Source organism: Tyto alba, unplaced genomic scaffold (genome assembly GCF_018691265.1).
Source record: "Tyto alba isolate M040663 unplaced genomic scaffold, T.alba_DEE_v4.0 Super-Scaffold_14, whole genome shotgun sequence".
Lineage (NCBI taxonomy): Eukaryota > Metazoa > Chordata > Aves > Strigiformes > Tytonidae > Tyto > Tyto alba.
In genome coordinates, this window is record NW_024881276.1 from 40770938 (window position 1) to 40794824 (window position 23887).

The 23887-nt window shown below is 41.1% G+C and overlaps 1 protein-coding gene across 1 annotated transcript; it reads left to right on the top strand.

Moving 5' to 3' along the window:
* Positions 1-11821: 11821 nt before the first annotated feature.
* LOC122152922 lies at positions 11822-13708 on the top strand. Its single transcript, XM_042788312.1, has one exon. It carries the CDS (start codon positions 12167-12169, stop codon positions 13706-13708), a length of 1542 nt encoding a protein of 513 aa, XP_042644246.1. The 5' UTR covers positions 11822-12166.
* Positions 13709-23887: the final 10179 nt, after the last annotated feature.

Below are 23887 nucleotides of genomic sequence, written 5' to 3' on the forward strand. Positions count from 1 at the left end.
CATATGCACACGTATATATATACACACATATACATGTAATCTCTATGCCTTTTTTTCAGATTTAAACAGAAATTCAGTAATGTAGTTGTAGGTATACTGCATACTGCTATTGGCAGTGCTAAAAATAAGTCATTTGAATTAAACATTTTCATGTAGAACATTTTATAACTTAAATAATATTATCTTTATTCAAGATCCCATTTGGTTTAATGCAATTTGTCTGAGATCATGCACTAATTTCTGTTCTCAGCCTAGCCTCGGGAGGATAAAAATGTTAAGTACGATTCTTTGTGGGCTTTAAGATATCATCTTGCCTTATTTAGAGTAGATTATCACTACCCAGTGAGGTTAATGCACTGATAGCATTCATGATTATGGTTATGTATAAGAAAAATACTGAAAGTATCATGTAACAGACTTGACTATATTCTATGTAAGTAGCTATTGAATTGTAGCCAGTATCATAAAATATTGGCAGGTTCTCATTTTCTTAACAGTTGGAGACTTTTGGTCAAGCAAACTGCTTTTCTTACATCTAACAAAATTTATTGCAGCAAGTTGTTAAATTGAAAGTTTAAGCTGTTAAGTTGAAAATCTCTGCTAATTAAAAATGGAAAATACAGAGTAGTCTGAAAGTATGAATGAGGGGTAAATTACAGATAAAAGGACTGGCAAGAAAAGAACCCATATGGATAGTTTGATGTTTACAAATTGGATCTTAATATAATACATAATTTTGCCTTCATTTTCCATCTTCATTGCCTTCATGTGAAAGTAGTGACTAGGTTCTCACTGTTATAAAGTCAAATGTAATATGCAGAAATTATTTTTGTCAAATTTAAACAAAGCATGCTGAAAAATGGTCTCAAATTTTCACCTTCTGTTTAACCTTAACATTTATAGCTCTCTACTGAAGCTTAACAACAGAAATAGTATCAGTAATTCTTTCCGCCAGTCTATCAAAATCTTGGGCTTCCTCTATAGAATGAAAATACCAGGCTTTTTGCACAGTTTATAAATATATTAGACTGACTCCACATCTTTTATGAGTTACCTGTTTGCTTCTGACTGGTAAAAAGCTAAAACAAACTGACTTTTAATTGTAGCCTTGAAACTTAGAAACGAAAAGTATAAAAAGAGGTGAAACCAATCATCTATTGCAGAAAGCTGAGGGCACTTCTAAAGTTCAAGAAGCTTTCCAAAAAGGTAAAACGAATGTAATCTTTATGAGAAATGTCAATTTTATTCTGGGCAACTGCAGTCAAAACATGGGGGTTTTAGCTGGAACAGTTAAGAACCATATGTTCAGAAAACTAAAAGAAGGAAATAATAATATGAGGAAAGGTTAACATCTTGACATTAAATCATGGTCTTTAATAAAATTTTTTATATGTTTTTATATGATCAGGTATAACTGACTATTATGACAGGTAATATAGCAAAAATGAAAAGACTCATTTCATCTGTCAGTCTCCAGTTGCAGTAGAGCTCTGCGAGAAACCTTAATGTATGGGTCTTTGAACTGAGCTAAATCACTGTGTGAGATAAAACATTTTTAGTTTCAAAGTCTCCATGCTAGAGATAGAAGTATCATATTCAAACTGGCTTGTTTTGTTCAATAGTATGGAAAACTTTAGTCCAAGTTTCAGCAACCAGCCCTCACTTTTCATGACCCCTCCCCTTCTGTAGTTATTTTTTTTTAATTGCCTATTTTCATTAGTTAAATTATTAAATGCATATGTGATTGCATAATTGCAATATGGTCTTTATAACATATAAATCAATCTTTCTGACGACTTTGGGAAAATATTTTTCTAGAAAATCATTAGTGTAGTCATTAACAACACTTTTATAGATATTTTTTTTGTTAAGTCTTTAAAACAAATAAGAATCACTAACTGTAAATAACATAAATATTTCAATGAGTGTCTAAGCAGCTAAATCTGCTCAGAATTGTCTAATAACTATGTCTGTTTTTTTCCCCAAAGTGACTAAATAGATAAAGCCAAGGGGAGATAAGTACCTAATTTGCTAAAGATCCTTGAAAATTTCAACTGGGGTTCATCAGAATCATTAGATGCTTAAATTCCTTAAGGAATCTGAATAATGCTTTCTACAGACATCTATACATGGCTGATTTTATGTATAGGAAAAGTCTCAGTGCAGTTTCTGTATAAACTTGTTCTTTTCATAAGCATGATTGAGAGGAGCTATGCCTTTCAAATCTCCTGTATTATTGAAATGGTTCCTCAACTTTCCTGTTGCTGTGAAATTGTTACAAAGAAGATTGTACTAGTAAAGCTCATTTCCACACTGGCAGGAAAATAACTATACTGGTATTAAGTATACCCGATACAACTTTACCCACAAATGGGATACCCATAACCCATTGATTTCAAAAACATGTAACAAACTTATGTATAAAGCCTTTCAGGTTTTGTATTTTAAAACTGTTCATACTTTAGCATTAAGCAGCATTAATTCCACCTGTAATTAACTGAGAGTAATTTTGAAGTCACAGTTTCAGGTATGTAAGTCAGAACTTCAGCTCTGTGATAAGGCTGAAAACTTGTCTTAAACTGATACATACTTTACATACTTTTGGATTCATTTGCTCAAACAAGGGGTTATATGAAGTCAAAGTTACACACATAACCTTTAGATTTTTTACAGTATTGGTGTTACTGTTATTCAGTGTGGCTATCATTGGTTGCAAGATGTTCAGAAGGGACAGGTGAGGAAGGATGGGCAGAGGCGTTTCCCTCTATTTCAAGAAATGGGTAGATTATGAAGAGCTGTCTCTGAAGAATAGCCATGAGCAGGTTCAAAGCTTATGGGTAAGAACTAGAGACTGAGACAAAAAAGGGAACCTTGTGGCTGGTGTTTACCACAGCCTGTCTGATCAAGGGGAGCCTATTGACATAGTCTTCTTACTCCAGCTATAGGAGACATTGCACTTGCGGGCTCTTGTCCATCTGGGGGGCTTCAACCACCCCGGCATCTTCTGGAAAAGCAGCACGGTGAGCTGTAGGCAATCCAGGACACACCTGGAGTCCATCGAGGATAACCTCTTAAGCCAGCTAACAGGCAGCCCTACCAAAGCGGATGTGTTACTGGACCTGTTGGTCACCAATACAAATGAGCTCATCGGTCATGTCAAGATTGGAGGCAGCCTGGACAGCAGTGATCATGTGTCATGTGAAACAGTTTAGGCAGAAAATCTGAGTGATAACCAATCCACCACTATCAGTCTGATCGGGTTCAATATATGAAACTGTTACGATTCGGATACACTAATAGTGGACTGCACCTTCAGTGGAATTCACAGTCCTGAAGGGTATGAGTCAGGTGAAGAGTTAAGTCAGGACTCTGAATTTTAGGAAAACAAACTTCCAGCTGTTCAATGAGTTAATCAATAGGTCCCCCTCAGGAACTGCCCTCGGGGACAAAGGAACAGAGCATAGCCAGCAGATCTTTAAGAACACTTTCCATAGAGTGCAAGAGCTCTCAGTCCTCATGTGTAAGAAATCAGGAAAGGAAGGCAAGAGACTAGCATGGATAAGTCAAGACCTGCTAGTCAAACTAAAGAAGAAGAAGCAAATGAACAGACAGTGGAAGCAGGGACAGGTGTCCTGGGAAGAGCATAGGGACACAGCTCGGTTGTCTAGCAATGGGCTCAGGCAGGCCAAGGTGCAGCTGGAGCTGAACTTGGCAAGGGACGCAAAAAATAATAAAAGTTTCTATATATATGTCAGCCTGAAAAGGAAGGTCAAAGAAAGTGTACCCTCCTCATGAACACGAGTGACAAACTTGTATCAAAATACGAGAAGGCTGAAATACTCAACATTTTTGCCTCAGTCTTCACTGGCAATCTCTTCCCACACCTCTTGAGTGGATGGGCCACAAGGCAGGGACTGTCAGACAAAGTCACTCCCACTGTAAGAAAAGACCAGGTTCAAGACCACCCGAGGAACTTGAACATATGTACACCTGTGGGACCTGATGAGATGCATCCCAGAGTCCTGAGGGAATTGGCTGATGTAGTTGCCAAACCAGTCTCCGTGATATTTGAAAAGTCATGGCAGTCAGATGAAGTTCGTGGTGACTGGAAAAAGAAATAAGAACCCTGGGAATTGCTGATCTGTAAGCCTCAGCTCTGTGCCAGGGAATAGAATGGAACAGATCCTCTATGCTATGCTAAGACACATGGAGGACAGGACAGTGATTCAAGACAGCCAGTATGGCTTCACCAAGGGCAAGTCTTGCCTGTCCAACCTAGTGGCTTTCTATGATGGAGTGATTACATCAGTGGACAAGGGAAGAGTTACGGATATCATCTATTCGGGCTTCTCTAAGGCATTTGACATGGTCCTTCACAACATCCTTCTCTAAATTGGAGGGATATGGATTTGATGGATGAATTATTTGGTGGATGAGGAATTGATTGGATGGTCACATCCAGAGGGTAGTGGTCAACAGCTCAATATCCAGATGGATATTGGTGATGAGTGGTGTTCCTCGGGGGTCTGTATTGGGACCAGTACTCTTTAATATCTTCAAAAATGACATAGACAGTGCGATTGAGTGCACCTCAGCAAATTTGCAGATGACATCAACGTGCCGTTGACACACCTGAGCAATGCAGCGCCATTCAGAGAGACCTGAAACAGCTAGAGAAGTGGTCCCATGTGAGCCTCATGTGATCCAACAAGACCAAGTGCAAGGTCCTTCCCCTGGGTCAGGGCAATCATTGGTATCAATACAGGCTGGGGCAAGAAGGGATTGAGAGAAACACTGTGGAGGAGGACTTGGGGGTCCCAGTGGATGAAAAACTTGGCATGAACTGACAGTGTGTGCTCACAGCTCAAAGTCAGCTGCATCCTGGGCTGCATAAAGAGAACCATGGCCAATGAGTCAAGGGAGGTGATTCTGCCCCTGTACTCTGCCCTGGTGAGACCCCATCTGGAGTACTGCATCCAGCTCTGGGGTCCCCAACATAGGACAGACATGGACCTGTTGGAATAGGTCCAGATGAGGACAACAAAAATTATCAGGGGGCTGGAACACCTCTCCTATGAGGACATACTGAGAGAGTTGGGATTGTTTAGCCTGAAGAAGAGGAGGCTCCTAGGAGATCTTACTGAGGCCTTTCTGTACTTCAAGGGTGGCTACAGGAAAGATGGGGACAGACTTTTTAGTAGGGCCTGTAGTGATAGGTCCAGGGGCAATGGTTTTAAATTAAAAGAAGGTAGCTTCAGACTAGATATAGGGAAAACATTTTTTACCATGAGGGTTGTGGAACTCTGGCACAGGTTGCCCAGAGAGATAGAAGATGCCTCATGCCTGGAAACATTCAAGACCAGGTTGGATGGAGCTCTGAGTAATCTCATCTAGTTGAAGATGGCCCTGCTCATTTCAGGGGGATTGGACTAGATGACCTTTAATGGTCCCTTCCAACCCAAACCATTCCATGATTCTATGACATCTATGTGGCATAATATTGCATAATGATAGAGGTTAAATGCTAAATAGTATTCTGTTTAAGAGGAATATGTTATTTTCATAAACATTATTAAAGCATTCAGAAAAAATATTAAATACATTTTCCTCTGTCAGAGAGATAAAGACCAACTTATTCAACTGAATTTTTCTTGTTATTGTTACAAAGTAAAATCAAACTAAAAAAAGGACAACTGTTGTTTAAAAAAATATTATTTCTCAATGTACATTCCAATGAGCAGGCTTCCCATTTATATTACTGAAGCCATAGTCAAGATCCTTGCTTTTTAATAAACATTTAGAATACTAGAATGTAAAGATATTATTTTTTTCCAGTGTATAATATATATAAAATATACTTTATATATAAAATATGTATACTTTCCCTTTTCATTCCAGATCAGTGAACCAAATTCTGGTTTACAGTTTTGTTACATTCTGATATCATGAAGACTTTCACACAGAGAAAAAAAAATGGAATTATTTGAGTTTATACATATACTTGTGACTTGTTGAACCATGTTTGCCAATCCATTCCTAACTGCCAGATATTACCTTATCAAATCCAGTAAGTATATTTTAAGAGTTGACAATGGTTTTATTACAGTATAAACTATGCATTAGACATAAATATTTTATAGTATCATAGCACATCTGGAGTAGTAATTCATTATGAAATTGCAAAATATTTTCCTAAAGGACTAGGATCTGTAAGTTTTCAGTATCTTGTTCAAATGATACTAGTGTTGGCTTCTATGAAAATTACTAGTAAATCCTGTTATTTGCAACATTGTCTTGCATTTTACAACTGGAATTGACTTGCTTAAGGTTTGAAAGTATCTTTTCTGCTACAAAATTTGATGCTAAGGTTTAAAGAGCAAAACTCTAGGAAAGATGAAGAGGAAAGTAGAGCTAGAAGTCAGCTGAATCTTTTTTCCAGATACATTCTGATATAGAAGGAGCTGTGTGAAACACCTCCAAACAAAAGTTATCTTAATGTGTATTTAAAAAATAATTTTTCAAGTAATGCATTCTGTTCTTACCTCTGATGCTCTGAAAATACAAAAAATAAAGCATTGGTGATGATGACAAGTAGCCCCGGTGAATATGTTGCTCTCACAGTATTCTGCCAAGATCCAAAAATGGCCAGATTGTGAAAGCTGCGGGCTGTCTGCTTTGTAGATGAGAAGTATCCTGAAGAGAACAAAGTCAAACACTGCAGCACATGTAGGCCAGAGGTATGACATTGCTGGAGATACTGTATGCATTTTGTTACTGACAATTGCAGTGATAGAAGACTGGAGAACAGAAATTACAGATGCCTACATGAGATGTTTGGGGAAAATTTTCAGCAGTATTCACTTATACTTAATAAGGTGATAACATACTGTAGAGGTCTCTTTTCTCCATTTTACAAATATCTAGTAACTATGTGTCTGTATAATTTTTCTTTCCAGCCATATGAAACATAAAAGTGGGTTATTTGTTTGTAAATTTTTGTTCAGTAAAACAAAAATAATTTGAGTTTTGCAGGTTGGAAAAATAACCCCCCAGAAGATACATATTAAATCTCTTTATAAACTGTAGAATGATAAATAGTTTTTATGACAGAAGGTACTGCCATCCAAAATGCCTTTTTGAGAAACAGCTTTTTGAAAAACAGAATACTAGGAAGTGCTAGGACAACATAATCAAAATGCTGCAAGTCCTTTATGATCATACTGATTATACAGAGGTGATGATCAGCATCCAAGAATTAACAAAGGAAACTAAAGAGTAAGGCAATGCTTTGTTATGTCCTGATACTGTTTGCATTATTTATTGTCTGAATCAAGAGGAAGGTAATCATAAATGGCAACTAGACATTTCACTGGCAAGACCCATTTGAATGACCTTCATTTTGCTGATGACATTAACTAACAACAGAAATAGATGGTTTTGTTAAAAAAGGCAAAAGGAACGTGTGCCTGTCAATATTCCGGGAATACTGTTAGAAATACAAAGTATTTTTATGTATCTAGAAAATGATAAGTGCCGTAATAGTGACATCAGATATAAGATAGTCTTTAACAACAAACATCCTTCAGAAACTTGAACTATTGTTAGCTACGGAAGCATGACCAGCACTGACACAATAATAACAATTGCCAATACCTCCTCTCCTTCTTTAGAGATATTTCTGGAACACCACAACAATGAGGACCTTTTCTAGAATTCATTGTTCTTATCAGGAAGGTCCTTAAAATAAATTGGTAAGAATGTACTCTATATTCTGGGAGTCTAAGGAGTGTGGACAAACTGAACGCATCAGATTTGAAACATGAACACAGTTACATGGCAAATTCCACAACATTTTCAGCCTAAAAAGAAAATAGTAGGGGCACTTACTGAAATCACAAGAAGAATAGTAAGGAAAAAGCCTTCGTCATCACCAGGACGATCAAAAGTCTAATGAATGCAGGCCCAGAATACCCAATGACACATGGTGGGTAATTTTGAGGGAGAACAAGGTAGACAGACATACTGGAGGCATTGCATGCGTTTCTGTTTTCAATGGGATAAAGAGGTCACTGTGGTATGGATTATGTTTTTACTTCTGTATGTTGATCTCCCCTCAATTTGTGAATAAGAACAGAGATTAAAAAATAACACCACCTTTAATATCACAAATAAAGGGTGATGTTTTTTAAATTACTGAACAGTATAAATGAATTCATTTAATAAGAACTGCAGACTAAAATCGTTTATTTTGCAGTCCAAAATTGTCAACAGTTTTGGAGGCTATTTACTCAAGTAATCAATAACAAACCAAACGTTACCACAACAACTATGATGTTACAGATGCAGTACTTTATATAACTTTTGGGTTAATGGACTTTTTCAAAACTCACTTGGTTTAAAAGTCTCTTCACTACTTTGTCCTCTCTCAAAAAAACTTTAAAACACAAAGTGAAAATGTCAATTCTATTATTTTTATATACAGGTAAGGCAGCCAACTTGCTAGGGTGTATGTCTACAAATCCATATTCTAATGCTTACCTGATTATTTGGGTTGAAGAGTCAGAACTGAGCATGGCAATAGTCCCATAGCACTTTTTTTGAGGCCACTGGATATAAAAACTAGCAGTATTCAAAAACTAGTGAAGCTTAGCAACCCTAACATGTTAGAAAACCTAAGATCAGGATGGTCCTTTGGTACACTCTTATCTTGTAAGAGATTTAAAAGGTATGCACACAGTGACTCTCATGGCATGAGTGAGACTGAAGGCCATTCTGGCCCTTTTGAAGGTTGACCCATGTCATCCTCAATATGAGTGGTTCCTTAGTGTCAACATACTCTAACACCACCATCCTTGTCACTAGAGTTACATCCAGGAAAACATCTTTGATTGGATCATGTCCATGTCTCAGCCTAGATGTTATTTTCCTGGTGCACATTTTCAGCTACATCACTACCTCCAAGCTGACTCTCCACAAGCTACAGGTGGAGGCCAGGCAGAGCACCTATGGCATCTCAATTGTCATTGGGTATCTAAATTTTAACAATTAAATTTTATGACTAATTTTGAAGAAATGATCAAGTGTCATTCTGATGAATATCAGTTCATTGTTTCTACCTCAAAATTTTTAATTTACTGTTTCATGTCTTCCACAAGGGTTTCCTGACTTACCTTTTTTCTGTATCACAACAGTGCTGTGGATGTCACCTGCTGTAGCAGCACCAGGCTACAAGCATCTACATCACCTGCTTTATTTTTGTATCAGCTTCTAGTAAATAAGGGTAAGCCACTCAGGACAGGGACCATCCCAGTGTCATGTCTGCATACAAACTTAACTGCAGATGTACTTTGGTGCATGATGCACAACTTCTGTTATGTTCTATATAAACTATAAAAGAGGAATGTACAACTTGTAAAAATATAATGGAATGGATAGCATGCAGGTTAAAAGTCATTCATGAAGAATCACTGGATACTTGATACTATGATTCTATCTGCACCCTGTCTAAACTAGCAGGAGAACTGTAATTGGCATCTAAAGGAAAGAGAAACAGTTCTGAGAACTATGAAAGTAAAAGAAAGCAAAAAAGAAAAAAATACAGTGTTAAAAACTCTCATTTTAATAAGAATGTGCAGAGTTCTGAAAACAGAATTGTGTTTTTGGCAGGGGAGTCAGCAGGCTGAATTTAAATGTTAATTTTGATCTGTAGTGCAGAATGCATTTGGTAATAAAGGTTAGATACAATTTTTTGCAGTAAGTATCCTGTCACATGGCATGATTTATATCCTAATTATTTTACAAACCTGTAGCCAGTCCATCTTGCAAACAATTAGCTGAGAGATTTTCTTAGCCTAGCATTTGATACAACAATTTCTATCTTTTCTTCCTCCTGTCCTCTTAATTTCTTCCCCCTCCCATTAACAGCTTAAGAACAAAACCTAAAGGGTAAAAACATCCTGAGTTCCTAAATTACATTAAAGAACACAGCTTACCAAGTAGCCTTTTTCTCTAAAACAAGTTAGCACTATTACTTTTCAGCTTACAACATCTGTGATTGATGCATATTATATAAGAACATTTTGTGCAGGTATTGTTACGAAGTTTATAGTGCTAATAATGGAAAAATCTGATTCAGTACTTTGTGTGAGTCTGAGAGACATGAAGAATAGCGTTATATTGTTTGAGCTAAATTAATCACTTACACTGGTCTATCATCAATTGCTTATTGATATTTCAAGATCCCAGAGCCTACATTTTAAAGGTACTGTACTGTATGTGCTGTACAACAGCTGTTTGGCATTATTTAAAGAGGGAAACATTTCTGCAAAAACATACAGGATATCACAAAATAAACTTTCAGAAGCAATTGCTTTAGGCTGAAACTTGACACAAGGAAACATACTTATCCACAGTAAAATAAATTTAATAGGCATTTCAATCAGGATAAATTTGGCCTTATGTCTTAAGATGAGAGCAAGAATTACTTTAACTTAAAAATTAAATACAGCTGTTGACAGAATATACCAAGTGAGAATACAGATGCTTTGTGATGACCTCTTTCACTAAAAGAGATTCAAGAGAGAATAGGCACTACCTGTGGTGTGCCAGTTGCTGATGCTGTAAGCAAAGACTAAGTACAAAACAATCTGTCGTGGTTTGAGCTCAGAGTGCAACTGAGCACCACACAACCACTTGCTCACCCCTTTCAGGAATGGGAAGGACAAAATAAAACAAAAGGATAAGGAATTGAGATAAGGACAGGGAGGGATGGCTCACCCATTACAGTCTAATGACCCCATTCATACGCAAAGCTGGGAGACATTCATTTTCCCCAAATATGTGGGAAATATGCAATCCCAGTATGTACTATTTTTACATTTCCCTCTTCCCTGAGTCTCTTGGATACTCTGATCCTTCTTGCCACCTTTATATTGTCAACACACTTACAGTCCATTGTAGGAGACTGTGTAGGACTTTGTTTGTCTCAACATCGCTGCTGCACCACTACCACTTCCTGGCCCCCTGCATCCTGTTGATGCGACAGAGTACGCCTTGAAGGAGACGGGTAGTCCCCGAAGAAACCACGACATCTGCCCGAAGCACAAATAACAACGTCCCTGACAGTACCAGCCAGACTGCACCTGCGCGCGAGCCGGGTCGGGAGGAAATTGAGGCGAGGAAGATGTGCAGAGGCTGAAGGCACCGTGGACCAACCCTCGCCAGCGAGACCACCATGACCACCTGGGCATGCGCGCATGGAGGTCCACGGGGCGGCACATATTACAATGAGCTCCGTGGAAATGGGCGGACTTTTCCAGGAAATCGTGGGGACTAAGGCGATAAAAGGACTGCGTACTCTGTACTGGCGTGCGTGTGCATCGTTGCGAGTTGTGTGCGTGCATGTGCATCGTTGCGTACATGTGTGCTGGTGAGTGCAGTGTGTTGTTGTGCGCGCGTGCGTGTGTGTGCGTGCGGGCTCCCAAAACATCTCTCTTGTGGACTTCGACGGAGCTTGGACCATCATCAGTTGCACCGAGACTGAGCCAACGGGACATCGCGGGCTCGTGGTGGTGGTGATTAATCTTGCCGCATCTCTATCGCTTTCTAGCTTAGGGATTCTGACTTTCTCTTCCTTTTTCTCCCTGTCCTATCGCTCTTATCAGCCGCTTGTTTAATAAAGATCACAAGGTTGTCCGGCATCTGACCTCGTTTGTGTCTTAATCTCACTCTTGGGATCGTTTAAGAACCCTCCCTGATTTCGGATCGGGATGTCCCCGATACCGGATCGGGACATCTTTTTAATTGGCGTCATGGACAGGATCCCTAGAGACGAGAGTGCTGTACTACCTTGCCGTGTTGGATGTAAACCTCTCAGGATGAATTGAGCCCCCTTTTGTGTTACATTGAAGTGTGTCCTCCTGAGAGCAAAATTGGGGGAACTGTGGGCTGTGATACTGCCTTTGTGTTTGAGTGACGTGAGACCTCTTGAGAGCGAACCGTGTGGTCCTCTCAGGACGAAAACCAGTTTTGGTTGCTCTTTGTGTGAGAGATTCAGATTTAGTCTCCTGAGAGCGAATAGGGGAAACTTGGATACTAAGCTGTGACCCTCTCAGGACAAATTCCCCTTTTTTGTTGTTCTAGTCTGTGGAGACCCAGATTTAACCTCATGGGAGAGAATAGGGGAACTTTGACATTGACGTGTGTCCCTCCCAGGACGATGATCCCCTTTGCATTAGGAAAAGGAAAACAAATGCTCACCTCAGAGGCAGCCGATGCTTGTGATGATGTGCTCTCAGGGGCTGAAGGAATAGATAAATTGTATGATCTTTTGGAGGCACACCGATCTCGCCCCTCAATCCAGGGACAAGATTGGGCGAAAAACCACTGGTTTCAACCACAGAGTGTGGTGGATAGGATAAGGGTATTGCAGAAGGAAGCTAAGGTTAAGAGAGGAAAAGGAAAAGCCATAATTTGTGCAGTGCTAGGAGCAAGTCTGGCAGCTGCGGTGGAGGAGAGAGAGCAGAAGTCTCAGCAAGTTGATACTGTAATAGACTCCCTGAAGACTGCTATACAGACCCTGCAGGAACAATTGAGAGAAACCAAAGATTTGTTAGAGGAGGAAAGGAACCAAAATGCAATATTGAAGGATGAATTGAGAGAGCAATTATTGACAGAGACAGATACATTGGTGGAGGCAAGAGTTAAACTTTTGGAGAAGGCTATAAGGCAAATTTATCCCCAAAGAGATTTGCAGAAAGCGAAAGAAACTGTAGAAAGGATCCCTCATATGTATCCGCTGGTTAAAACAGAGTATGTTTACAAGGACGAGAGCGATGACCGTCTTCAGGTTATCACCAAAGAAGTCCCATTTACAGCAACTGAATTGGCAAAGTTGAAAAAAGATTTTGCAAGGACTGCAAAAGAATCAGAGACAGAGTATGTGTGGAGAGAGTCTTTGTCAGGAGGGGATGGAATCATCTTGTCAGAGAAAGAAGCAGAAGGATATTGGGGTCCGGGTGTGTTTCTAACTACCGGCGACCGCCGAGCCCCATGGTCATTGACTCAGAGAGATGCATACTGGGCTGGAGGGCTGAACCCCTTGGAGAGGGGAGATCCCCTTGCCATAAGAGGTACGGTGGATCAGTTAGTTGAAAGTGTGCAGAAGGCAGCTTGTCTGCAGATGATGTATGATCGGGAACTCAAGCCCAGCCAGGGTTCCCCAATGATGATGCCTGTGGACCCAGAGAGGATGACCCCCCTGATACGAGGACTCCCTGACTCTCTGAAACCCTTTGGCATTCAATTGCAAGGGAAGATTCAAAACACCCCCAATGCAGAAAGAATGACAGCTGCTCTGGAGGGGACTGTGACCCCTGACCATCAAAAGCCAGGGAGGAAAGTATGGACATGGGGAGATGTAGCCCAGGAATTGATTAACTTTGGGAGAAAATATGGCCCTGTTGGTGGTTCGTCCCAAAGAACTGAAGCCAGGGTCGTACGGGCTGCAGAGCAAATTAGTAGGCAACAATCATTCATGAGAAAGAGCCAAGGCTCGGTGTCACCCCGAATTCGGAACCCCGGGAGGGAGAGACCCCTGACTCGACACAGACTGTGGCAACTAGGGCTTCAGAAAGGCATTCCTCGAGACTTGATGGATGGGCTTTCGAGTCAGAAATTAGAACAACTTGTGCAGAAATGGTCTGAGTGAAGGGTCACTTTCAAACCAACCCCTAGTGCTCCATCCTTGATAGACCTTGGGGAGGAGCCGACTGGGGGAAATAACGTGGCGGGAAACTAGACCCTCTGTCCCCCGAAAGTGAGGGGATAGGCGGAGGATGGATGTTCGTAAGACAACTCACCAGCAATTCAAAAGGGGATTTATTGATTACTGTTGCTGTAGGACCAAGGAAAAGACTAGTAACATTTCTGATTGATACTGGGGCACAAATTACTGCGCTAATGCGAACTGAAGCAGAAATAGAAATCTAATTGTTTTAGATGCCTTGGGAAAAACACAGTCAGTGCCCATGACTCCGGTGACACTCTGGTTACCAGGAGAGGAAAATCCTGTCAACACTATGGTGGCCATAGGATCTTTCCAGATGAATCTTTTAGGTATAGATGTTTTAAAAGGTAGACAGTGGCGGGACACCCAGGCAAATTCGTGGTCTTTTGGTGTTCCCCATATCAGGCAATTGACCGAAACATCAGGCACAGAGGTGCGGTTGTTGCAAGCAGCACCTACCTTACCTCCTTCCAAATTGACAAATGTAAAACCCTACCCATTGCCTCTAGGAGCAAGGGGGGGGGAATTACACCAGTTCTGGAAGATTTGAAAAAACAAGGGATTGTTGTTCCCACTCACTCCCCCTTCAGCTCTCCAGCATGGCCGGTCTGAAAACCAAACGGCAAATGGAGATTGACAATAGGTTATAGGAGGCTTAATGCCAATACAGGTCCGTTAACAGCTGCTGTACCAAACATTGCTGAATTGATAGCAAGCATTCAGGAACAATCTCACCCTGTCATGGCAACAATTGATGTCAAAGATATGTTTTTTATGGTCCCTTTACAACCTGAGGACCAGGATCGCTTTGCCTTCACCTGGGAAGGACAACAGTACACCTTTACAAGACTCCCTCAAGGATACAAGCACTCACCCACGCTAGCCCACCATGCTCTAGCACAAGAGCTGGAAAAAATTCCCAGAAAATCAGAGGTGAAGATTTATCAATATATAGATGATGTATTCATAGGAGGGAGTCAGGTAGAAGAAGTTAGAGAAACTCAGCAGGACATTATCACCCATCTAGAAAGTAGAGGGTTGACAATTCCACCTGAGAAAATACAAACCCCTTCAAGTGAGGTAAAATTTTTGAGAATCTGGTGGAAGGGAGGGATGACGTGTATCCCACTGGATACTCTCTCCTCCCTCGATCAGATCAAACTGCCTGAGTCAAAGAAAGACTTAAAGCATGCACTAGGGTTGCTTGTGTTTTGGAGGAAACACATTCCCGATTTTTCAATTATTGCTAGGCCTTTGTATGACCTGCTGAGAAAGCGAGCTCAGTGGGAATGGACTGAGGTCCATGAGGAGGCTTTACAGTTGTTAGTGTTTGAAGCGACTGCCTATCAAGCCTTGGGTCCAATTCACCCAACAGATCCAGTTCAAATTGAATGGGGATTTGCCAAGACTGGACTGTCCATACATTTATGGCAAAAAGGACCAGAGGGTCTGGTTAGGCCAATTGGTTTCTATTCTCGTAGTTTTAAAGATGTTGAAAAAAGGTATACAACTTGGGAAAAAGGCCTATTTGTGGTTAGTCTAGCTCTGAGAGAAGCTGAACGCACCATTAGGCAACAGCTTATAGTTCTCAGAGGCCCATTTAAAGTGATAAAAGCAGTTTTGGCAGGAACTCCACCCCCTGACGGGGTGGCCCAGAGAGCCTCCGTGCGAAAGTGGTATGCACAAATAGAGCACTATTGTGAAATTTTTTCGGTAACAGAAGGAGCCACAAAAGTGTTAAATATACAAGAGGACGTAGACCCAGATAGGGAAACACCTGAGCTTTTGTCTGTAATACAAGTAGCTCCTCCATTTTCTGGACAATTGCAGAATGCCTGGTTTACGGATGCCTCGTCAAAACAAGAGGGAAAAATTTGGAAATACCGAGCTGTGGAACTCCGGGTAGACACCAAGGAACAGATCATTACTGAAGGAGAAGGTAGCCCACAAGTAGGGGAACTAATTGCTGTGTGGAGCGTTTTCCAACACCAGGCTCAATCTGCTTCTTCTGTCTATATCTACACTGACTCTTATGCTGTGTTCAAAGGTTGCACTGAATGGCTTCCATTCTGGGAACAAAACAGATGGGAGGTCAATAGAATACCCGTATGGCAAAAGGAAAAATGGCAAGATATCCTTGCTATTGCCAGGCAGGGGAAATTTGCAGTAGCATGGGTAGCATCTCATCAACAGGACGAGACCCCAGTGAGTCGGTGGAATGCTGAGGTGGATGAACTAGCCCGGCTGGCACCCCTACAAAGCACCCAGATAGCAGAAAATTGGGAGAATCTATTAGAATGGCTACATGTAAAATGGAAACATTCAGGAGTTAAGGACCTCTATTGTGAGGCACAGGCCCGAGGGTGGCCAGTTACCAGGGAAGAATGTAAAACTTGTATATCTTCCTGTGAACACTGCCGTGTCCGTCTGGACAGACACCCTCTGGAGAGTGACCCCCTGCACTTGAGAGAGGAAAAAGGCCTATGGGAGGCCTAGCAGATTGACTACATTGGTCCCTTTCAAAAGTCAGAAGGGAAGCACTATATATTGGTAGGTGTAGAGATAATATTTGGACTAGTGCAAGCTAAAGTGTGTGCTAAGGCAACAGGAGAAAACACAATAAAAGCCCTGAAAGAATGGTTTGGAATTTTCCTCAAACCACAGTCAATCCAGTCAGATAATGGCTCACATTTCACAGCCAAAATGGTCCAAGAGTGGGCATCCCAGGAGGGAATTTTGTGGGTGTTTCATACCCCATATTACCCACAAGAAAATGGAATAGTGGAAAGAACAAATGGTCTGCTAAAACGCTTCCTCAAACCGCATAAGCCAGGATGGGCTGAGCGAGTGGGGGATGCAGTGACCAGCATCAACAGTCGCTGGGGAGTAAATGGATGCCCAAAGATCACAGCATTCTGTCCAAAACCTCCAGCAATCATGCCAGCCCCACATGGTCCTGATCAGCCCAGCAATTCATCCCATTTTCCAGGACAACCTGTCTTGGTTGAACTTCCCACAGTGGGCAAAGTACTACTGGTGTTGGACACACCCCTCAGTAAATACACCTGGAAGGCGAAAGATGCCTGTGGGAAAACCCATAAGATTCACACTAGATGGATTGTTCCCTCTTTCTAACCCGAGAAGCGAATTTGTCTTTTTGTTTCACTTTCAGGAAGAAGCAAGTGACACAGACGCACTTGCAGGAGCGAAGCAGACACAGATCTTAGTGTAATCTGATCAGAATGTGTATGTTAATATTTGCTATATTATTTTGTGGATTTACCTATAAGAGTGAAGGGAAGCCAATTCTCCCATCACCTACCCCCAACCCATATGACCCCTTCAAGCATAATGAGTTTGTTTTGTTAGCAAAAACTGTAAGTCAAACCTTTAATCTGAGTCATTGTTGGGTTTGTGGAGGACCTCTAGGTTTATCAAGCTGGCCGTGGGTCTCTACAATCCTGACTCCAGCACAAATTGTAAGCAAAGCAAATTCGAGCTGTGCGCCAAACTGCACAGTCATCCGTACGGGTCATATAGTAATGAACTATCAGACACTCCGTAAACAATAATCAACAATTTATTAGCAAACAAGAACCTGAAATAATTAACTGTATAACAATCCAGCAAAGTCCCACGCGACACAATCAGAAAGAGAGAAAATAAGAAACAAAGATATCCCCACCCAGGAATTCAGCACTGTCCTTCAGATGTTGTCCTCTGAGCTCACGGGGGTGATAGAGATAGAAAGATAGAGGAGTCCGAGAATAACAGTCATGCGCCGCGTGGTAACTCTGCTGATGAATAACATTTTCTTCTTTGAACTATAAGTCTGTTTCCCTCACCTCAGCAAGTGTTCGAGGGCATCTTAGTGGTCTTCATGGTCTTGGAGGACTGGGGGGAGAAGGCGATCTTCTCCGACACCAGCCACGGGACACTCCCTTGCATACCACGATGGCAACGACCATCACCACCAACACAATGAAAAATCCCAACAGCAGGGTGGCACACATGGGATTGTCCCCTACTCCCATCTTCCCAAGATTACAATCCAGCGGGATCGGTAAGATTAGTTGGGATAGCCCAGCCCCAGGCTAGCGGCTTGACTGAGGAAGGTCCAAGTGTGCAATGAGCGGAAGTTTCTCTTCCACCCAGAATGCCTGTGTTGCCTAGATCTGGGCCGGGCCTTGAAGTTGTTTTTGCCATCCGGGTATAACCGAACTTTTGAGACCCTCCAACAACACATGCGCTTTGGGCTGGGGGCGTGGAAATCCATTTTCCTGCTGCGTATGTGGACCCTGACTCCCGATCCCTATGGACCAGGCGGGTTGACCACTTGCACTCTCAATTTGTAAACAATGGAACATGCTTATGTATGGGTAGCAATTTATTATGCATCCTTAATGTTGGTAGCCCTCACTTTGTTTGCCTTTTTACTACATATCTTTTGCCCTTGTAAATGTTCCTCTTTCAAGTGCCCATGCAGTTGTATCTGTTTACGTAGACCACCATCTCCTTCCCCTCCCCATCCCCAAAGTCTGGGAGCACATCCCTCGGCCCAGCCTGAGACACATGCTGTTTAAGTAGGTTTGGGTAGAAAACTGTTGATTGGTAGTGTTATTGTTACCTTTTTCTATGTTTGATTGGAATATTAATGCTGTTACGAACAGTGATATTGTTTTGTTTGATTACCTTTGTTTAATTTTGGAATAGAAGTTTCTAGGCCCAAATGACGCATGCACTTTAGGATAAGGGGGTGTGGAAAGCTATTCTCCCCTCCGCGCATGCTGATCCCAACTCTGGCAGACCAGACCGCGTGAACTGCCAGGGCCTCAGATGCTTTGGGGTATTTTGTTAAAAATGGACCTGCTGTTTGCTTTACTTTTAACTCATGTGTTGGCCTCTAGTGTGATAACTATTCTCTTAATTGTTATTATAATACTTCTTTCTTGTGGCTGCGAATGTCAACCATGTTGACTGCCTTGATGTTCTTCTGGTAATGAGTCGGAGCCTTAGAATAGATTTATAAGATGTTTTGATTTTGTAAAATTAGGTAGTTGTTAAGAATATTGTTAAGGACATGTTATTGATGGAAAATTTGCCGGGGAGTGAGTCTGTTGTTATATTGCTCTATTTCTGGCCTTCCTCTCTCTCTCTCTCTCTCTCCTGTTATCTTTCACACCACCACGACAGACAGCAATGTTGAGCCACGGGGTGGTGTAGGAGACTGTGTAGGACTTTGTTTGTCTCAACATCGCTGCTGCACCACTACCACTTCCTGGCCCCCTGCATCCTGTTGATGCGACAGAGTACGCCTTGAAGGAGACAGGTAGTCCCCGAAGAAACCACGACGTCTGCCCGAAGCACAAATAACAACGTCCCTGACAGTACCAGCCAGACTGCACCTGCGCGCGAGCCGGGTCGGGAGGAAATTGAGGCGAGGAAGATGTGCAGAGGCTGAAGGCACCGTGGACCAACCCTCGCCAGCGAGACCACCATGACCACCTGGGCATGCGCGCATGGAGGTCCACGGGGCGGCACATATTACAATGAGCTCCGTGGAAATGGGTGGACTTTTCCAGGAAATCGTGGGGACTAAGGCGATAAAAGGACTGCGTACTCTGTACTGGCGTGCGTGTGCATCGTTGCGAGTTGTGTGCGTGCATGTGCATCGTTGCGTACATGTGTGCTGGTGAGTGCAGTGTGTTGTTGTGCGCGCGTGCGTGTGTGTGCGTGCGGGCTCCCAAAACATCTCTCTTGTGGACTTCGACGGAGCTTGGACCATCATCAGTTGCACCGAGACTGAGCCAATGGGACATCGCGGGCTCGTGGTGGTGGTGATTAATCTTGCCGCATCTCTATCGCTTTCTAGCTTAGGGATTCTGACTTTCTCTTCCTTTTTCTCCCTGTCCTATCGCTCTTATCAGCCGCTTGTTTAATAAAGATCACAAGGTTGTCCGGCATCTGACCTCGTTTGTGTCTTAATCTCACTCTTGGGATCGTTTAAGAACCCTCCCTGATATCGGATCGGGACGTCCCCGATACCGGATTGGGACATCCATGTACTTCAGACATTCAACAACACAAGCTAATGTGAAGCCAGCCTTCCCATTTCTTGACCTAGCTATACAGTGATACAGGAATGGGAGTGTTTAGCCCCAGACTGTCCCCTTTTGGGACCTCAACAACTGGTACAGTTTATAACAGTGACTATGACAAGGCCAGAGCTGATGTGTAGTCAGCCAGATAATTAAATGGCTCCCTGGGAAGCTCACACTCCCTTCTTTTGCTGTTCCCAGAGGAACATGGGTGTAGCAGAAAATGTAGGCTCGTGTTTTCCATGCTTTTTGAATATAACCATTGGCAACACTTAAAATCTGTTCCTATTTCTAGCTCATCAGTAAAGCTTAAAAAAATGATATAGCCACCTCAGGAGAATACTTTTATTATGCTGTCTCCTGAACCAAGCAGTTTCAGCTCATTGGGATTCAAGCAATTAAATGCTCGAGAAATCCCTGCAACTCTAAACAAGAACACGTGGACACACAGTCAAGTACGAAGAGAGCAAGGCAAATACTGTTCCAACTTCTGTTTCCCATCTGATACTCAATTTGGTCATTCTTTACTACCCATTTGAGATAGTTACTATTAGAGAAGGAACACTGATGAATCATCTTTGTGTCTGGCGATACTGTTGAAATAGATCAGACAGATCGACATTTTTTTGCTTCAGCAAAATTATTCTTCAGTCCAGAAAAGTACTGCTGAAGTTACACTGGCATAAGATAAAGTTTTGGGATCCTCCAATGAGTTGGAGTCTGTGAATTATTTGCCGCAGAAGAACATATCTTGGCAGCATCACTTTGCATCTAACTTTGCATCACTTTGTTCTGAAGTTTGAAAAACGTTGAAAGTACACTTTTGTAAGGCAGAGGCACTTGCCCTTTAAAGGTTGAGATGTGTTTCTAAGACAGAAAGAGAGAGAGAGAGAGGAAGAGGCTATGACAATATTACAATTAAGATTTTTCAGAAAAAGTAAACTCCTAATTTTCTGATGTTTCAAAATATAACTTTTTTCCCAGTCAAAATTGTAAGGGACACCACCAGGACCAAACATTGCTAGAAACTTCTTACAAAGGGTATTGCATTTTGGACATGAATCTTAAATATGGCTGCCTCAAGCTGGGTTCCCAAAGGCCATATTTAGGCACTTGTTTGCTTTGAAGAGTGCTGAGCAACCAGTCTCTCAACACGATTTCTTGTAGGTGCCTGGCACCACAACAAAGCAGACAGATGCCTAATTAAAGCCTGGGGAGCTCCTCTTTAGGTTGCTTCTTTAGCAAGTCTTGGCCTTTATCCTTTCTCACGGGTGAGAAATCTTGTCCTTTTCTATATTAATTTGGAAATGTAATATATACATGTACCATAAAGTAAAGCAAATTCATTTTTTTAAAAAAAAAGAATAAATTATTTATGCTGTAGTACAATAATATATAATACATATATAATATCAACATTAGGTATCTTTAGGCTTATATACATACTATGGCAGAACGTTTCAAGACAAACCTTCCTTTTGTCATAGAGATGGTTACAGTTAAAGGAAATGTCAAAATGTCCTTTCCCATATCTCAGCGTTCCCAACCACCAATCTGGAGAAGCATGTAGATATGAAAAATTTAGCTTCTGTGACCATCTAAGTTTTGGTACTGATTAACAACATGTCTTCTGATCTATCATTCGGTAAATATCAAGAGCATTGTTTTTTGTAGTACTCATTTTATCTGTTTTCAGGATGAAGTACTGTTCCATTGGAAATGAATGTTTTAGTTAATATGGTTATTTGTTTTTAAACATTTAAACAATTAATTTGAAGAAAAAATAGTTTAAAAATTACTAAGAATTAAATATTGAAATATTTGTATTAGAACAAGTTTAAACCAAAAATGTTTCAAATTTTATTTCTTCCCCTCCCTCCCAAACTCTTCATTGTTTAGCATGACTCTAGGAGGGGTTCCAGTCTGTGTGTGTTAGCTGTATTTGAATTTGTTTCCTCTAAAATAATAGAAATAGAAGTTAAACAGAAAGAACTAGTTAATGGGGGAAGGCTAAATTTTTCCATCATGCCAGGGATTGTAAAATGTCAGATTAAGAAGAAATGGTTAGGTAAAATAGCTTTAAATTGATCCTGATGATGATACATTTACTCAGATCTGGCAGATTTTCTAAGACAACAGGTAAATTCACACCCCCAAAGTTTAACGCTTCTGAGTGTCCCTGCCCTTTTTGAACTCATTTGTATGCAAACAGCCACAGAAATGTGTGGCAACATTTGCCACATTTTATGCTTAGTGAAAAACATTTTCACTTGTGTTTATCTTATTTTCCAGTAATTTCAATGAATGTCCTCTACTTCTTGTATAACAACTAGGTATTTTTGCTTATATCCTTTTCCCCCATTAATTAGTGACTTTTTAAGCCATACTGTCACTTCATCCACTTGTTCTCCATGATAAAAAAATCCTAGTCTTTTTTAATATTTCCTCATGTGAAAGCCACATTAGCCTTAGTGTTCTCCATATCCTGTTTTGAACTCTAATTTTTCCTTTCTGAGATGGGGTAAGTGCAATGTCACACAGCATTCAAACTCTTGCTATACTAGAAATACACGTAGTGGTGTACCTTGGGGCTTTTTGACTTCTCAGAAAACTACGCGCTTTATGGTAACCTAAGATCTGGCCTGTGCGATAGTTTATTTAGAGTTCATCAGGGCTGCAAATGTATGCACATATGCATACATATAAAGAAACATACACAAAACTGGGAATATCTACTACTTAGCAGGTATTGACACTGTTTCTTGCCAGTGTATTATTTAACTGCTCAGAACAGAATGCATCTTTACAGCCAGGTCGGTATCATCTTTAACTTAACGATTCATCTTTTTCTCCAAGTTCAAAATATGCTTGTGCATTAAGCACTGCAAGTTCCACACAGAGGATCTGAGGCCTCTTCGGTAATGAATTTCCATTATAAAACCTAACCTCTTAATTATTTATCAGCCAACAAAGACACCTGCATAATTTCCTGTTTTTCAGGAAGCCCTGTCTTTCAGTAAGCCCTGTCTTTCACAGCTTTTTTACATAACTAGGTAAATGACATTGACTGTATCGCCTGTATCTGTCACATAGAGGGAAAAATGGCTTCCTCTTACAAAAACACCTATTGACTTTCATTTGCTGCATCATATTTATTCATGGGTGTGCTAATTAATTCTCTTTATTTCATTGCTCCTACCAATTTTATTCTCATGGAAATATAATTTACTTATTTATATTAATCAGGATTGCTCTCAAACTCTTTTTTAAAGTTTTTGTCATACTTGCCACTTTTCTTTCTTTGGGTACTGAGGATGATACAAAGAATATATTGCAAACCACAGTTAGCAGTTCAACAGTTTCATATTCATGGGTGAGTGACATCTGGCCCTGGCAATTTATTCCTATTCATTTTTTAAATTTGTTTTAAAACCTTTTTAGTGAGGTTTCATCTCAAGACAGTTTCTCTCCTCCTCCCCTGTAATGAGAGGTTCCTTCTGCTGTAGAGCTCCTGATCTGTGACACAAGCTGCCTTGAGCTGTGACAAGTATATTATCTATACATGAAGCAGAAGTTTCTAACTAATCAGAAGCTGGGAGCTGTTGTCTTCCTGGAGCCACCTGTTTGGCAAAATCCTGACTTTTTGTGGTGGGTTGACCATGGCCAGTAGCTAAGCCTCCAACCAGTCACTCACTTATTCCTACCCTCCAGTGGGATGGGAGATAGAATCAAAGAACAAATGCTGAAAACTCATAGGTTCGAATAAAGACAGTTTCGTAAGTAAAGCACCATACAGGCTGCTATGAAGACAATTAACTCCATCCCAACCATGCATGGCACACTTTTGTAAAAGACGGAGACTTTCAGGTGCTGTATGATGTCAGGGGCTGCCCTGTGCGGGACACAGCCAGCCCCACAATCAACCTACCACAGGACACAGCCGAGCCCATCAGCCAAGCTGGTGGTGTCTCAAGGAAAACGTAGTTAAGGAAGGGCAGAAAAT